The sequence below is a fragment of the Notolepis coatsorum genome (genome assembly GCF_963971535.1).
Source record: "Notolepis coatsorum genome assembly, chromosome: 4".
Classification (NCBI taxonomy): Eukaryota; Metazoa; Chordata; class Actinopteri; order Aulopiformes; family Paralepididae; genus Notolepis; species Notolepis coatsorum.
The window spans coordinates 42,940,721-42,959,590 of record NC_140168.1 but is presented as its reverse complement, the minus strand read 5'-3'; the positions used below and the strand labels follow the sequence as shown (position 1 = coordinate 42,959,590).

The window sequence follows — 18,870 nt, the reverse complement described above, 5'->3', positions numbered from 1 at the left end:
CAGACGACCCCGCTGTTCTCGCAGGTACAAAACGGATAGGCACAACGAGAGACGGGGTGAGTGAATGTTGACATTTTTTAATCATATGCAACTGTTGGTTGACTGCCGTGTCACATAGTAATGCATATTATTGATTATAACTAAATGTAGGCTATAATGAAATCAACAAATGCGTTACGAGCATGTGGCTCGTCCTCTCTGCATGTGGCGACGAGCTAGCAAACGAGGCAATGTGATGATCAACTACAGTTTGCTGTGTGTGAAGTTGAACATTATGATATGTGTGTGTGACGTGTCTGATACAACGAGGTGAAGCGATGTCGACTCGAGATTCATTTGGGGGTGCGTGTGACAGCTGCTGCAGCGCAAGCCTGCGGGGCGGGAGCTTGATGCTGGATTAGCGTATCGCACTAACTTGGGAGGCGAGAGATAGTAATTTGATTCTGCAAATCAATTTCTCATTCTTCGCTTGATGTAATTAATACAAATGTCCAATATAACGGAATTCATTAGCTCATAAAAATGTGATTATAACAGACTTCTGTTTAAAACTCTGACCGGAATTTCTCGAATATGTCCGGGGATAGAAATCTTGCAGGACACCCAGACCGGCACGAATATGTTCTAACGGAAACGCTGACGACAATGTACTAACTATCACCCTAAAATACTCCGTTCCGCCCCAATACATTGCAACGACGTCCACCGCATACCCCACACTACTCTAACAGTTACCTCAGAATTCACGCCACACACCCACTCCGCACGTAAACTATAAAATAGCGGCGTGCAAGCTAATGATCCTAGCCAGCCTTGTTTCCAATGTACTAACTATCACCCTAAAATACTCCGTTCCGCCCCAATACATTGCAACAACGTCCACCGCGGCGCAGCATACCCCACACTACTCTAACCGTACCCTCAGAATTCACACCACACACCCACTCCGCACGTAAACTATAAAATAACGGCGTGAAAGCTAATGATCCTAGCCAGCCTTGTTTACTACCCAGAGGTGCACCGCGGGTCTCCTTCACTGATTGGTTGTTAGTGCACGTGTGCCGATATCCAAGCTTGGAAAATCGATATATCGAAACTTTGCGACCACGTTTCATGTTTACTTCGAGGAGATAATTTATCGCGATAGTTATCGTTATCGTTTTATCGCCCAGCCCTACCCCAGGCAAAGATTCAATGCATCATAAAATCTGACTATTTTGACAGTGGTTGAGTTTGGTTTTGTTCAATTGCATTAATTCCTATACTTTTTCACAAGTTCAGTTGGTATACAAACAGTAATAATCAGCAATAATCAAATGCATGCAATTAAAGCCTCACACCGAGTTAGCGTGCATACAATCACAATGCATCAGTTATTCTATTCTCTACACCCCTATTAAATAAGTGTAAAAAAATAAACTAAAAACAATGTGAATGGTGAAGTTGCTCACCAGGAAGACCACTTGGATCAAGCTTCCGTCGACCTGGGTCACCTCACACTTCTTCTGCAGTGTGAGATGTTCCACATTCAGGGACTGGGTCACCCTGTACTGGGCCTGGGGGGGGTTCGGCCACACCTTCAGATATTCCTCCATGAAGATGCGGTGGGTGGGTTCGTCGATGTCCTCCCATGGGTTCTCCACTGTCACAGAGAGAAACGAACAAGATGTTTTTTTTTTACATGTCCATTAGGGACACACCCGTTTGACTTTCTCCACTGCAAATACGGATTTTTGAATACTGAAGGAATCCTTGTTTTTCAATGTGTATATAATGTAAATATCTGCATTATAATGTAAATATCTGCAGATGACGGCATCTACTTGTAGATATTAGTTGTAAGAGGACAGTATCAGTCACTATCATCGCTAGCTTCGGCTAACAGGGAATGGTTGTTGGCTACGACAAGGCCTCAGAACCATTGGACTAATGAGAGAAGAGACGGTGGAGAATAATTAATCTAGTTTTCCTTCAAAGAGACTGTTCAAGGTCATTACATCTCATCAAAGAGATTGGTCTTATCGGGTATCACAGTAGCTAAAAAACTGATCGCATCACGCTGGTTTCAACCGGAAAAAATTTGCCGGAAAGTTTGGTCTCTTACATATCTCGATGTGATATATCAAGAAATATCTACAGCAAGAATTCTGGGTCTCAACGAATCCAAAATGTCAATGTGGGTAGAAGTGGTGGAGAGAATAAAAGCTAGCTTATAATGGTAGTGTCTGGTTAGGAGTGAGGGATAATGGAGGTACTATCCAAGGAGGGGTCCGGGAGGGGGGGGTTCGAGCTGGAGCATATGTGTGTAGGGTTTTAGAAAATAGGTATTAGGGGTATGTCCTATATAAGCATTTGTATAATTGTTAATTTCGCTGGATATACACTGTATACGGTTAAAATATTATTATAGACTTTTTTTTTTGTCTTGTTTCTGTACTTGCATGTAATTTTAACAACCTTGACTGTTAGTTTCATTATGCATTATGTGTTGAGTACTGACTTTTAATAATTTTTGTTTTGCAATAATAAAAAAAAAAAAAAAAAAATTGGTTACATCTGGTACAAGGCTTTGTTTATGGAATAAACAACGTTTTTCCAAGAAAGGTACCACGTTTGCCAGTGTCGAATTCTTCTGATTACAGATTGCATTAACGGGGATGAAACAGTTGTACAGCCAGTATGAGAAGGTCGACTTCGGAGTAAGAGATAAACACAATGCAGAAACTTCACAAGCACAGGTGACGAGGTGATACTGGCTGATTATGACCGATATCTATCAATACTAAACTAGAACGACACCAGCTCCACCATGGAACTACTGCTGAGCCGCTGCCATGTTTACCAATAAATGGTAAATGGTGCATTTATATAACAGCTTTTATCTAAAAGCGCTTTACAATTCGTTGCTCACATTTTACCCATTCACTCACACACCGACGGCAGAGGAAACCATGCAAGGTGTCAACCTGCTCATCAGGAGCAATTAGGGGTTAAGTGTCTTGCTCAAGGAGCTGCACCGGGAGGAGCAGGAATCGATCGGATTACCAGACAACTGCTCTACCTCCCAAGCCACTGCCGTGCCCATTTATGTGTAGTTTGTGTGACAGATGTCTCTAAAGGTGGAAAATGGATTGTATATGTCCAGGGTTGTAAAAAGTACCCAGAAATTATATATATATTTTTTTTGGATCCACTTTTTCTCCCATTTTCTATTTTCCTCCCATCCCAATTTCGTATCATCCAATTCAACCTTCCCGTCTCGAACGCTGTTTCTTGCCTCCCACAAGCCGGCTGCAATGTGGACTAAGTCATACATAGCACGAGTCCCCTCCGATACTCGAGGTAACAGCAGTCGCATCTTTTCACCTGCGCGGCGCGATCTTTCAGTGTCAGGGGTCTGCGCTTTGGAGGGGCGCCGCCCCCATCGCTTCCTGATTCTACTGCGCAGGCGCACCAACCAACCTAGGAGTCGCTGTCCACAACGCCCGATCCCCACCCATCAGTTTCCCACTCGATAATACTGCCAATGTGTATTAGTACGGACGACCAGCTAAACTGAAAGCAATGTGGAGCGCTGGGCTCGAACAGGCGAACCCAGCGTCTCCAGTATTCGTGGTGAGCGCCTTGCCCACTGCACCACGTAGCCGCACCCAGAAATTATACTTAAGTGAAAGTATGGGTACCGTCTCAAAATCGTACTCAAGTAAAAGTCAGAATATCTGGCTAAAAACACACTTGAGTAAAAGTCAAAAAGTTTCTACTTTATTTTTTACATCTATTCTTCTGATAGCAGGTGTTTAATCAAAGATCCCCTCTTTTTAATCTTGCACAAGGACCAATCAGCATGGGTATGGGCGGGTTAATCTTCCATTGATGGGGATTCGATTGGCTGTTTTTAAATAAAGTGCGGCCGCAGGATTAATAACATTAACGTTAGTTCGGCCAGAGAAACAAATATACTAATTTAAATAGTTGGACCTGCGAGATTTGTACTTTGTAGGTCTGCATTTTAAATGTAAGGAGTAAAAAGTATGTTTTTTTCTCTGAGATGTAATAGAGTAAAAGTACAAGTATACAAACCTAATAATACTTGAGTAAAGTACAAATCCCCAAAAACAGTACTTACCGGTAACCTGTTCCACACGTGGAATATTTTCTGAAAATCCGCCTAAAATATATACCTAGGTAAATGGAATATTGCTCATTCTTGGTATCTAGAGACATCTATGGACCTCAGGGAATGTATTCACAGTGTCAGAAATATTGTCTATTGTCTATTACTAGGCTTGCTTAAATTGTGATGAAACAAGAGAATATGAATTATGATTTTTCTTTGCATCTTTGACAGTGAATAACACCATGGTAATAATGACCAAACATTAAAAACTGCCACTGATCGGCGGTCAGGTGGCGTAGCGGAGATTGCGTTCGTCACCAACCCCGGAGACGCTGGATTCGCCTGATCCAGCTCACAGCTCCGGGGTTGTCACCAGCTTGGCTGGCCGTTCACACTAATACAATTGGCAGTATTAGAGGGTGGGAGTAGGTCCGGGGTGGGTCCGGGTCGTTGTAAACAGCGACTCCTACAGTTCGGTCGGGGCGACTGCTAAGCGCGGATAGGATCTAAGGGCGGTAGTGTGATCCTTCCACACGTTACACGCTCTCAGTGAGAGTCCGCGCTGCCAGGTGAAAAGAAGCTGTTGATTGGCTAGACATGTGTCGGAGGAAGCACGTGATAGCCTCCACTATCCCAGACCGACTGTGGGGGGTAAGTGCACAGCGACCAGGAAGGGGATTGGGAATTGGCATAACGACTAACATTGGGATGGGAGAAAATCGGAGGAAAAAGGAGGGGGAAAAAGATATATATATAAAAAAAAAAAAAAAAAAAACTGCCACTGATCTCGTTCAGTACCTTCTTGAGATCATGTGTACAAAAAAATTTAAGGTAATTAATAAAGTGAAGATGATTAAACAGAAGGTTCTGTAGATACAGTACTGAATTCTCCCATCCAGACCAATGCAATTTGAAATATTATTATAGAATAGGAGGCTTATAAATGTCCTTATTATAGCCAATTCGCACATTTATATATATATTAGGGCTGGGCGATATGGCCTAAATATGATATCACGATATTTTCTGACCTTTCGGCGATACACGATACACATCACGATGTTTTTCTTTTTTACCCCAAACAATTCATTATGAGGCTTACCAAGACAGTATTTGATTTTGCAAGCTAACATTAAAGACAAAATAAAATACCCATGCATTTAGCATTTTTATATTATATATTAGATTTAGATTATTAGATTATATATTGCATATATTTAGCAATGAGATATTATATGATTTAGATATGAAATATGATGAATTGAAAATGGGGGACCCTGATGTAAACAAGACTAAAGTCTTTCTCTGGTCTGCATCCCCTTAACAATTGTATGTATTGAGCTGTACTGTACCCATTCTGCAATATGTTAATAAAGTTTTAAATCAATCAATCAATCAATCAATCAATGAATAGCATTTTAATGAAACTACTGTATATATGTACGTCTCTAAATGTTTTGATGAATTGAAAATGGAGGACCCTTATGTAAAAAAGTCGAAAGTCTTTTTCTGGTCTTCATCCTCCTGTACTGTATTGTACCCATTCTGCAACCCTTTAACAAAGTCTTCACTCATTCATTCTGACGGAAACATATAATTTTGATTGACAGTCGAGTCTGCCAATTACGTCACAGCGCTTGCACCCGCCCTGCTGTTCTTAGCACCAATCGGCAAGCTCCTAGTTTTTTACTTCCTGAATGTCCTGTGGCTGAACAACGTCAACAAAGCTACTAACGTTAGCTCCCCGCGGCCGTCGAGTAGGAGACCAGTGCTCAACAGGATGACTAAATGAGGCATAATGATTTTACTACAACGAATGTTATAATAAAAGCCTTTCCATACATCTGTCTGATTGAAAACTTTATTAACAGACCGCGGAATGGGCATATCTCAGCACGGGCTGAGATATGAACGAGTAACGTGTGGACAGATTGACGCGACACAATCCTCTTGGGCAAAACATCACGATATCCACGATACGTTGAAAAAGTGTATCGTTAATGAACTGTACCCGATATTTATATAATATCGTCATATCGCCCAGCCCTAATATATATACATATATTATCTTTCAACTGCCCGAGTTCAATTTGGATTTAGTATCACCAGGCGTGCATAAGAACAGATAATGAAATCTACTGTAATCTACTGTATTTTTTTTTATTTTCACCACAGTGCAACCATTTTGAAACTAATTTCAGATCTAATTGTTGCTACATGCTAACAATAGGGAGGAGAAACTAACTGCGTTTCAATATTTGTCAAAAACGTTACCTTTTGTGGTCGAATTATCCTGAATATTAACAGTTATTGAAATAATCCATACAGAACTTTGAACCCCATAGAAATTGACAGGAAGTGTCGTTTTGAAAAATTCCAACGCTGATCGACAGCTAGCGATGTCTATTACAAAATGGCAGCAAAGAAACTACAATTCCCATGGTTAAAAATTTGCAAAATGGTCGCCCTCTCGGAATAGACTTGACCAAATCGAAAAGTTAAATATATCTAATGACACTTTTAACCTATTGCTAAACTAACGTATTGATGATAATATACATTCTACATGCTGTTGTGACATGTTTATGATGTTAATTTATTTTTTTATCCACTTTTTCTCCTTATTTTTCTATTTTTCTCCCATCCCAATTTCGCCTCGCCAATTCTCCCCTCCCCTGTCTCGAACGTTGCTAGACTATGCCTCCCACTGGTCGGCTGCAGTGAGGACCAAGCCTTGCATCACGTGTCCCCTCCGGTACACGAGGAGGCAGCTGTCGCATCTTTTCACCTGTACAGCGCAATCTCTCAGTGGCGAGGAGTAACGCGTGGGAGGCTCACGCTGCCCCTGTTACTTCCCGATTCTGCTGTACAGGCGCACCAACCAACCTGTAGGAGTCGCTGTCCACAACGTCCAATCCCCACCCACCAGCTTTCCTACCCCTAACACTGCCAATTGTGTTAGTATGAACGACCAGCCAAAGCTGGTAGCAACGCCGAGAGATGATGTTAATACTTGAATACGTTTGAAATTAAAATCGCAACTTTTATACAACAGTCTAAAAAATATTGATTTATGACCAGATGTCATTACGGGACCGGTACCGTCGGGTGGAAGAGGTTAAGTATTGTAACAAAGTAAAATTACTCAAGTACTTTACACCCCTGTATATTTCCCCCAGTGACCTGAAACAAGCCCCCACTCTTAGATATAACTAATCCGAATGGACACTCCATCTAACGGGCACATCGCACCCCCCCCCCCCCCCCCCCCCCGCCCCACACACACACAGTATTAAGTTCTTGTTTTTTAAGTAATTTCAGTCAAATTCCATTTTAGGTCAACAGAATATACCACAGAAAAATCTCCAGATACAGACACCCTGCCAGACAGCCTGACATCAGCCCAATATCCCCTACCAGTATTGGTGCATCCCTAATTTACCGCAACCTTTTAGTAGTTTAATGGGCATAGCTTACCAGCAGGTGACCATACAAGCCTAAACCTCTCCCCACAGAGATGGCAACCTCCACCCTCCTCTCAGTCCTCGCAACCTCCTTTGATAAGTTGTCCCCTCATTGAAAAACCTGCCCGGCGTTCCCCACCAGTCCATGGCTGACGGATGCAGTGAGAGAACAAAGACAGGTCCTGAGAGCGGCTGAGAGGAAGTATAGAAAGTCACGCCTCACTGCTGACATCGACACATATCACAACCTCTTGTTAACATTCTCCAAAACCATTACTAATGCCAAAGCTTCTTTCTTTCACCATAGGATCGAGGCCTCTGCCAAGAACCTTCGCAAACTGCATGCTACCATCTTTCTCTGCCAAAGACTTTGCGATCTTCTTTGAGGAAAAAGTGGAGAACATCCGCAGCTCCTTCTCCCAACCCCCACCCATTCCAAATACTGAATCGAGAACCTCATCCTTCACTATGTCATCTTTCTCTCCCATTACAGAAGCTGAGACCCTGACACTGGTGACATTGAACCGTCCGACTAACATGCCAGCTGGACCAGTTACCCTCCCCACTCCTCCAGACCATAGCACCAGACATCCTCCCATTCCTAACTGCAACCATCAACTCCTCCCTCAACTCGGGGGTGGTCCCCACCTCCCTAAAACAAGCCAGTGTCAAACCGCTCATAAAAAAAAAAACCCTGAACCCCACCGTCATAGGCAACTATCGTCCTGTCGCTCTTCTCTCCTTTCTTTCTAAAACACTTGAACGTGCTGTATCCAACCAACTTACTGCTCATCTCTTACAGAATGACCTCCTAGACCCTAATCAGTCAGGCTTCCGGACTGGCCACTCCACAGAAACAGCCCTCATTGCGGTCACAGAGGCACTTCACTTAGCAAAAGCGAAAGGCCTCTCCTCTGTCCTGATTCTCCTAGATCTATCTGCAGCCTTCAACACAGTCAACCATCAGATCCTCCTCGCGTCCCTCGCAGGAATGGGAGTGACTGGCTCTGCGCTGACATGGCTGACATCATACCTCAATGACCGCTCCTACCAAGTGTCATGGAGAGGGACCCTGTCGGCCACCCGCCCCCTGCGGACGGGTGTCCCCCAGGGCTCGGCCCTAGGACCCTTCTCTTCTCCCTCTACACTAAATAACTGGGTAACATTATAACGTCTCATGCCTTCTCGTATCATTGTTATGCCGATGATACTCAACTCTTCCTCTCCTTCCCTCCCTCAGATATCCACGTCTCTGAGCGGATCTCGGCCCGTCTGTCCGACATCTCCGCCTGGATGACGACCAACCACCTCAAACTGAACCTAAGCTACCGGCCAAATCCTCCCCCCTGACTAGGCCTGCCGCGATAAGCAATAAATCGATTAATTGCCGCGATAATTAAAATGAATGCAATGATTTTGACGGGCGCGATTAATTGCTATTTGCGCGTTTGTTTTAATGAGGCGGAACCAGTACCTCTTCTGTGTGAGGAGGCGGGGCGCCGGGGCCGCTGGCATTACAGAGGTTGGCTGTGATGTGCTCAAACAGACAACAACGTGTAGCGCACGCTACAACATCTGGCTCTGGCCCAGCCACAGTAAACAAACGCGAGTGGAGATTTTGAGAGGGAAAACAATGGAATTGGTTGCAAAGCCAAATGCTACAGCCGCAGTGTAAGAACATTTTGGATTCAAAGCAAATGAGCGAGGTGAACCTTGTAACGTCAACGAGCCGGAGCCGGTATGTCGAATTTGTTTAAAAAAAAGTAGCAACTAAACGGGCTAACACGACAAACTTGCATCTGCATCTCAAGCACAACCACCCCCTCCAGTATGCCCAGCTGGGGAACAAAACAGCTCCCTCTTCTTCCCGACAGTCGACACTCACTGGTGCGTTTGGCCGACAAAGTAAATATAAACGGGACAGCGCAAAATGGTGCGCGCTCACGGAGTGTAATTAGCTTCATCGCTAAAGACATGCAGCCATTTAACACTGTGGACAAGTCGGCATTTCGACGAATGCTGCAAACGTTTGACAGCCAGTACGAACTGTCAGGGAGAACATACGTGTCACAAACGGCAATTCCACAACTCTACAACAGCGTGAAAGACGCAATATTAAAGGAGGTCAAAGATGTCTCTTTTTACTCTGCCACTTCAGATATGTGGTCAAGCTCAAATATGACCCCCTATATGAGCTTGACCATTCACTACATAAGTGCTGACTGGACCCTTCACTCCAAGTGTTTAGAGACCAGATATGTCCCAGAAAACCACACTGCTGACAACCTTGGAGAAAACCTTAAGTCTGCTTTAGCAGAATGGGGACTGGATGAACACAAGCTAGCCTGCATGACTACAGACAATGGTCCTAACATTATGACTGCAATAAGGGACCTTGGCTGGGCATGCCATGGCTCAATTGCTTTGGCCACAACCTCCACCTTGCTGTGTCCCATGGTCTGGACAGTGACAAAGATCGGACAGCACGTGCCATGGGTGTCTGTAGAAGTCTGGTCAACACATTCAACATGAGCTGGCTGAAGAGGAGAGAACTGAGGAAGGCACAGAGTGAGAATAATCTCCCCCAACACAGTCTAGTACTGGTGAGTGATGTTTAATGATAGTTTAATTTGCAACACAAAATATTTAAAGTAATTTTTATTTTACATTATATAATCTAACTTTATTGTAGCCTGTGTGTGTGTGTGTGTGTGTGTGTGTGTGTAACCAGTAGAATCGAGACCCTAGGCCTAACAAAAATAATGGTTGGTTTCCGGTTGCCGACCGACCCTGCCGATTTAGGTGCGACCCAATATATTTTATGAGTTTAAAAAAAAAATATATATATATATATATATATATAAAACAAAAAAAAACAAAAAATTAATAAGAATAAAGTTTCATAGAAATCTTAGTCAAACATTTAGTATTATGGATATTAAACATGCTGGCAGAGTACATGCATCCATGTTGTTGTGAACATTTTAATTAAATAAAGAAATTCCCTATCCATAGTCGCCGTGGGAAAGAATAAAATAAAAAAATAAAATAAAATAAATTCCCTACCTACCCATGGCCAAACTGACAACCAACAGGAAACCAACAATATTTTTTATTATGCCCTAGTAATAGTCTCTTTTAAAAGTATGAACTGGCCAATATAATAAAAAAATATGAATATAGAATATAAAAATAATACAACATGTACAAATTATTAATGATAAATAATGGAAATGTAAAAGGTTTATTTAAGAATGTTGATATAGACTAACTAATGAAAAATAACAATATTATCTTTCCCACAGGATGTTGCCACACGATGGGGCACTAAGCAGAAGATGATAGAGAGGGAGCTGGAGCAACTCCCAGCCATAAGAAGTGTCCTGGTTCAAGACCGAAAACATGGCCACCTCAACCCTCAAGTTTCAAGTTTCTTTAATAGTTGTCATACAGAAGTACAGAATACTTTTATACAAAATGCTTCTTACTGTTGCGCTCCAGAGACTGTGCAAGACAAGATAAGTATGAAATAAAATAACATAGTAAAATTAGAAGTAAAAAAAATGAGGTCACAGTGTTCAGTTTAGACATATGTACAATGTTCGATGCAGAATAGACGTAGTTACCATACAATATACAATACTGTGCAGTGTACTAATATACAATACTATATAGTGCAAGGCAGAAATGGAGAAATGGGACGAGGTGCAATTTAGGTACAATTCACAGTAGGTGTACGAGTTGTAGTGCAAGTCCTTTATCAATAAATATAAAGTGTAAGTGTGTTTGTGTGATCTAAAGTGTGGAGAGTGGGTGCTGCAGTGTGTTGTTTGTTTGAGTGAGTGTGTGCGTGTGGGTGTGTGTGCTGTGTGCATTTGATGGTTGTTGCATAGTGATTATTGTTCGTTTAGCAGCCTGATGGCCTGGGGATAGAAGCTTCTTCTGAGTCTTTCTGTGCTCGCCTTAAGACTCCGGTATCGCTTGCCTGACCGCAGCAGTTCAAAGAGGCAGTTGTTCGGGTGGCTCGAGTCCTTAATAATTCTCTTAGCCTTCCCCTTGCACCGCTTGTTGTAAATGTTCTGGAGGGTGGGAAGCCCCCCTCCAATTGTGCGTTCGGCTGAACGTGTCACTCTTTGTAGTCTGCTACGGTCTTGTGCAGTGCTATTCCCAAACCAGGAGGTGATGTTGCCGGTCAGGATGCTCTCTATTGTACATGAGTAGAAGTTCCTAAGGATCTTCTGACTGACTTGGAACTTCCTTAGGCGCCTGAGGAAGTAGAGGCGTTGTCGTGCCTTCTTCACAACACTGTCAATGTGTGTGGTCCATGTCAAGTCCTCGGATATGTGGGCTCCGAGGTACTTGAAACTGTTCACTCTCTCAACCGGTGCCCCGTCGATGCTGAGGGGGCTGTAGTCCTTGACCCCCGACCTCCTGAAGTCCACAATCATCTCTTTTGTTTTGCTGACGTTCAGGGAGAGGCAGTTCTCCTGACACCACTGTGACAGGTTCTCTACCTCTTCCAGGTAGGCCCTTTCGTCGTTGGCGGAGATCAGGCCCACCACTACTGTGTCATCAGCAAATTTGATGATGGTGTTGTTGTTCCGCTGTGCTACGCAGTCATGTGTGTACAGGGAGTAGAGGAGGGGGCTCAGAACACAGCCCTGGGGGGCCCCTATGTTGAGCGTGATGGATGAGGAGGTGCAGTTGCCGGCTCTTACCACCTGGGGTCTGCCCGTCAGGAAGTCCAAGACCCACTGGCAGAGGTCATAGTTCAAGCCCAGGTCCCTGAGCTTGGCTATGAGTTTGGAGGGGACTATGGTATTGAATGCTGAGCTGTAGTCGATGAACAGCATTCTCACATAGTTCCCCTGCCTCTTGTCCAGGTGTGATGCTGCTGTGTGCAGCACATGGGCTATGGCGTCCTCCGTGGACCTGTTGGGGCGATATGCAAATTGCAGAGGGTCCAGGTTGATGGGGAGGGAGGAACAGATGTAGCCCTTCACTAGCTTCTCAAAGCACTTCATGGCTATGGAGGTGAGGGCTACAGGGCGGTAGTCGTTGAGGCAAGCGGGCGGAGCGATCAGAAAGGCAGCCATCAGTGCAGCGCCCCAACCTGGCAGGATGTTGCTGTGTTGGAGTCCATCAACGCAGCAATGAAACCAGTGGCTGACTTGACAGACATCCTCTCAGGAGAAGAATATGTCACAGTGTCCTCAGTTAAGCCTGTGCTGGAACTGATTAAAGGTGACCTTCTCTCTCCAGGCCCCGATGACACTGCACTGACAGCCACTATCAAAGAAAACATGTGCAGGGTCCTGACTGGAAAATACAGCTCACCTGCAATCCAAGACCTGCTGAGAAAGGCCACCATCTTAGATCCAAGGTACCGTGGCAGCATGGAGGAGGCAGAGGCATTGGATGATGTCAAACATCAACTTGTGCAAGAGCTACTGGACTTAAAAGAAGGAAGTGGAGAAGGTACCAGTGGTGAGGGCTGCAGAGCTGCAGCTGCTGGAGGAAATGATGAAGCTCCTGCTGCAGCCGCCAAGAAGAAGAAGCTGAGTGACCTTCTTCAAACAGAAGAACAGGTCAGGCCCAGGCTGGAGTTCCAAAAAGAGTGCAGGCTGATGCAGAGCTGACCAAGTTTCTCCAAGAAGATGCACTTGATGTGGTGGCGTGATAATCAAAGAAGGTATCCTTTGATGGCCAAATTAGCACAAAAATACATGTGCATTTGTGCAACAAGCACCAGCTCAGAGAGAATGTTTAGCACAGCTGGCAACATCGCTACTCCTCAAGAGATCCTGCCTTAAACCACACAACGTCAACATGTTGGTGTTTCTTGCTAGAAATCTGCCAAACTGAAGTAGCTACAGATTTGCACATGGCCTGTTGATGCATCTGGCTGCTTTGATTAATATCAAGTATTTTTATGTCGTTATTCTGCACTTTTTTTTTTTTACAAAGGTCCTCCTACTGTAACTGGATTGGCAGTGTTCCCTGTTAAGGAATGTATGACTCTTACATCTGTGCCTAATGTGTAATATTTATTTAAGTGCAAACTGTGCAATACATTTTTACAGAGACTTGATTTATCCATTGCATTTATTGTTTTTGATTGTGTTTTTTTTATTCAAGTGCAATGTTTGCTAACAGAGACTGAGAGTCCATTTTATTTATTGTTTTTGTGTTTATTACAGTGCATTTTTGTTAACAGAGGCTGAGAGTCCATTTTATTTATTGTTTTTGGTTGTGTTTTTTATTCAAGTGCAATTTTTGCCAACAGAGACGGAGTCCATTTTATATATTGTTTTTTATTACAGTGCATTTTTGTTAGAGGCTGAGAGTCCATTTTATATATTGTTTTTGTTTTTTATTACAGTGCATTTTTGTGAACAGAGGCTGAGAGTCCATTTTATTTATTGTTTTTGGTTGTGTTTTTTATTCAAGTGCAATTTTCGCCAACAGAGACAGAGTCCATTTTATATATTGTTTTTTATTACAGTGCATTTTTGTTAACAGAGGCTGAGAGTCCATTTTATTTATTGTTTTTGCTTGTGTTTTTTATTCAAGTGCAATTTTTGCCAACAGAGACAGAGTCCATTTTATATATTGTTTTTATTTTTTATTACAGTGCATTTTTGTGAACAGAGGCTGAGAGTCCATTTTATTGTTTTCGGTTGTTTTATTTATTTAGGATATTTAAAATGTCTTCCAATGTTAAATAAAAGTGTATTGCACTTTGAAACGGTGTCCTTGCATTATTATGCTATTATCATTATATTTGTGAATTTTTAAAAGAAAATTGAGAACTTTTGGAAAAAAAAAAAAAAAAAAAATCCAAAAAAAAAATCTCTAACCGGTCGCAATAATATCGCTTATCGCAGTGCAATGTTTAGCACAGCTGGCAACATCGCTACTCCTCAAGAGATCCTGCCTTAAACCACACAACGTCAACATGTTGGTGTTTCTTGCTAGAAATCTGCCAAACTGAAGTAGCTACAGATTTGCACATGGCCTGTTGATGCATCTGGCTGCTTTGATTAATATAGTATTTTTATGTCGTTATTCTGCACTTTTTTTTTTTTACAAAGGTCCTCCTACTGTAACTGGATTGGCAGTGTTCCCTGTTAAGGAATGTATGACTCTTACATCTGTGCCTAATGTGTAATATTTATTTAAGTGCAAACTGTGCAATACATTTTTACAGAGACTTGATTTATCCATTGCATTTATTGTTTTTGATTGTTTTTTTTTTATTCAAGTGCAATGTTTGCTAACAGAGACTGAGAGTCCATTTTATTTATTGTTTGTGTTTATTACAGTGCATTTTTGTTAACAGAGGCTGAGAGTCCATTTTATTTATTGTTTTTGGTTGTGTTTTTTATTCAAGTGGAATTTTTGCCAACAGAGACGGAGTCCATTTTATATATTGTTTTTTATTACAGTGCATTTTTGTTAGAGGCTAAGAGTCCATTTTATATGTTGTTTTTGTTTTTTATTACAGTGCATTTTTGTGAACAGAGGCTGAGAGTCCATTTTATTTATAGTTTTTGGTTGTTTTTTATTCAAGTGCAATTTTTGCCAACAGAGACAGAGTCCATTTTATATATTGTTTTTTTTACTACAGTGCATTTTTGTTAACAGAGGCTGAGAGTCCATTTTATTTATTGTTTTTGGTTGTGTTTTTTATTCAAGTGCAATTTTTGCCAACAGAGACAGAGTCCATTTTATATATTGTTTTTTATTACAGTGCATTTTTGTTAACAGAGGCTGAGAGTCCATTTTATTTATTGTTTTTGCTTGTGTTTTTTATTCAAGTGCAATTTTTGCCAACAGAGACAGTCCATTTTATATATTGTTTTAGTTTTTTATTACAGTGCATTTTTGTGAACAGAGGCTGAGAGTCCATTTTATTGTTTTCTGTTGTTTTATTTATTTAGGATATTTAAAATGTCTTCCAATGTTAAATAAAAGTGTATTGCACTTTAAAACGGTGTCCTTGCATTATTATGCTATTATCATTATATTTGTGAATTTTTAAAAGAAAATTGAGAACTTTTGGGGGGGAAAAAAAATAAAAGAAAAAAGTTCAAAAAAAAATGTCTCTAACCGGTCGCAATAATATCGCTTATCGCGATATTTTCGGGGGCAATTAATCGCCCAGCAAAATGTGTTATCGTGGCAGGCCTACCCCTGACCGACCTTTCCATCACAGTCGAGAATGCAGCTGTGACCGCATCCCCGACCGCCAAGAACCTTGGTGTGCTTAAGGGTCTGGAGTTAGAGGGGGAAATCTTAGGTCTATTTTTACCTAAGTTCATTAGACCTGTTTAATATGTGGGAGCTCAGTTATTATCCACCACATACTGTTTACACCGTCTGCCTACTGTTGGCATCTCATGTTATGTGACAGTGCTGCCATCTACTGGGCCGAGGTGGAAGTGTTTTTAGTAATCGTGCGTCACTTCCTCTATCGTTGAACTTGCCCAGACTTGTATAGGAGAACGAGAAGTGCATCCAACGCTAAGGTCACGTATATTTTGACCAGGGATGTAAAGCTGCTTACCACGCGGACATTATTCCACCAAGAGAGTGAGTTTTAGTAATCAGCTAATTAGATGTTTAGTAAATGTCGGGGATTAGCGGATTACAGCTAACTATAGTATTTCCCATTATCGTTAGCAGTTAGCATAAGCTAGCTAGCTCGGAGCTAATATCTAACATTAGGGATGTCCCGATCCGATCACGTGATCGGAATCGGCGTCGATCACGTGCTTTTCAGAGTATCGGGGATCGGGAAAAAATAATAATAAAAATCGGCAGTCAAAAAAAGAAATTTTATTCAACAAACATGACCATGTCCACGTCTTAAACTCATACGGAGGCCTTAAATTACATATAATATATCATCATTAATGTATTTATTGTCACACAGAGCAGAATAATTTTCCACAACAAACACATTCCCCTTTAATTTTCACCGTTGCAACAAACACCCCTTTAATTTAGACGCTACACGCTACACGCGGCTCGACCACATAACAACAGTACAACACGTCTCTCCCGAAACACGGTTAATATCCACTGACTTGAGCAGCTAGACTTAATGTCAGAGGTTTGGAACTAAGCATTTTAAAATAGAAAGTCAAGCCAGTTGCAATGTTTGCAAGGAGGACAGCCGGCTGGAGGCGAAGTTTTCAGACTAACTTTTGGAGGATAACGTTACGTGACTGAGGATTATTGTCGGCGTTTCAGACCAGAATGGACCATTACGTAAGTCGAACACTGAATGTATACTAATGTGCAAACATATATTGAAACTTTTAATATTTCTCATATGAAGCAGAAGCACATTTCTCAGGGTGAATGTAATAACAAACGCCTCCGCGCTCGCGCCCCGGACTATAGGCAACAGATGGGCTTGTCTCGCTCTGCCAGTTTCTGACAAAAATGCGTCAAAATTGATTACTAATGTGAAAGATCGGATCGGAAACGATCGGATCGATAGATATTTAAAATCACATGCTCGGGATCGGATCGGAAGCAAAAAAAGGCGATCGGGACATCCCTATCTAACATATCCCGATGGCTCATGCGTTGCTAGCTGCTCTGAACTGGACATATCAGACGATATGTATAGCACAGACCGGAGGACATTTAGCTAGGGTCTGTGCCGAAGGGACTCTGTACAGAGGCACACAACCAGTAATTTGCTAGCACTAGCCTGTTGTACAGAGGCGGACAGCGTGTCTTTAGTCTGGCTGTCTGCATGCTCACTACTGAGCGGAGGAGACACTCGTATTCCCCACAGCGGTGCATAGTCTGCAGGAGCAGACTGGTAGCGCCAAACGGACCGGGTAGCGTCTTCCCACCCTCATCACCACGCAGCGGTCAACCACTCCTCGCTACAGAACCCCTCCGGGTTATCACCACCAGGATTACTAACTCTCTCCACCTCTCTCGTCCGGTAGAGGGTATTGTTCCTCTGCTGCAACGGTAACCGCGGCAACGTTGGCCAGAACACTGTAGTAGAACCATTTGGGCGCCCATCTAAATTTAGCTATAGTATTTTAATTAGGAATTGTATAAAGTAATAATAATATTTGTATGTATGTTTTTCCCCCTTGTTTATATAAAAATGGCATTATGATTCAACAGTTTCCTCGCTCTTTCTAGTCTAGGTGACTCCATTTTCAGTTGTGTAATTTGGTACAATTAGTTTGGCAGTTAAGGCATCTGACCAACCCCCTAAGGTGAAATTTATATACAGTCCTTTAAGCTCCAGCACACTTGGTGTTGTCCTCGACGACCAGTTGAACTTCTCCGCTCACATCGCAGCGACAACCAGAACCTGCAGATTCCTCCTGAGCTACGTCAGAAGGATCTGCCCCTTCCTGACAAAAGAAGCCACCCAACTCCTCGTCCAGTCATCTCCCGCCTCGACTACTGCAACGGCCACTGCCACAAAGCCTCTTCAACTCATTCAGAACGCAGCGGCCCACCTGATCTCAAACCTACCGAAGTCGGCCTATGTCACCCCACTTCTTAGGGACCTGCACTGGCTCCCCATTTCTGCACGAATCCGCTTCAAGGCCCTCGGTCAATGGTCTCTAACTACACACCCTCAAGAGACGGCTCTGAATCTTCTGGCCGTCTCAGACCCACTCCTATCCGAGATCCGGGAGGGTCATCAAGGAGAACCTGCCTTTTCTCAATCCTTGCCCCACAATGGTGGAATGAACTACCCACCCCAGTTAGGACAGTCGAAACCAGTCCAATATTTCGCCGTCGACTAAAGACGCACTTCTTCAACCATTATCTGAAATGAAAAATAAAAATAAAAAATCTAACCCTAACTAACCTTACTGTCATGCACGTGTCCTAATAAACTAACCTACACTGTAGCACTCAACACTTTGATGAACATTGTTACTCAGCTGAGAGTTGTGCCCTTCCTGATGACTTGTCGTACAGAACTTGTAAGTCGCTTTGGATAAAAGCGTCAGCTAAATGACTAAATGTAAATGTATGAGTGTACATGATTTCCACATGACTAGCCCTGGGGGAGGTGTGTTGTCTCCAGTGATGTGAAAGAACAAGGTCAAGATATGCCAGGATAAACATCGTCTGCCAGAACTTACATGGTCTGCACACCAGGTGGATAAGAGGCAAGCCGACGTAGGAAGGAGAGTGATCGTCAAAGAAGACCAGGAACCTGAAACACAGGACGTGTCGTGTTAAAAAACTTTTCATTTAATGACAAAAATACACCCTCAGAAAGTGTAC

The 18,870-nt window shown here is 42.6% G+C and overlaps 1 protein-coding gene across 2 annotated transcripts in view; it reads right to left on the bottom strand.

The window, feature by feature from the left end:
* The window catches only part of setdb1a (SET domain bifurcated histone lysine methyltransferase 1a), a 127,625-nt gene that overhangs the window by 80,802 nt on the left and 27,953 nt on the right, over positions 1–18,870 (bottom strand). For both annotated transcript variants that reach the window (XR_014619557.1, XM_084312372.1), the window contains exons 7-8: positions 18,726–18,799; positions 1,452–1,642 (exon numbers count right to left, since the gene is read on the bottom strand). Coding sequence is in view for 1 of the 2 variants with exons in the window: in XM_084312372.1 (XP_084168498.1) it covers positions 1,452–1,642; positions 18,726–18,799 (265 nt within the window). In the remaining variant the exon portion in view is untranslated. The remainder of the gene's footprint in view (positions 1–1,451; positions 1,643–18,725; positions 18,800–18,870) is intronic.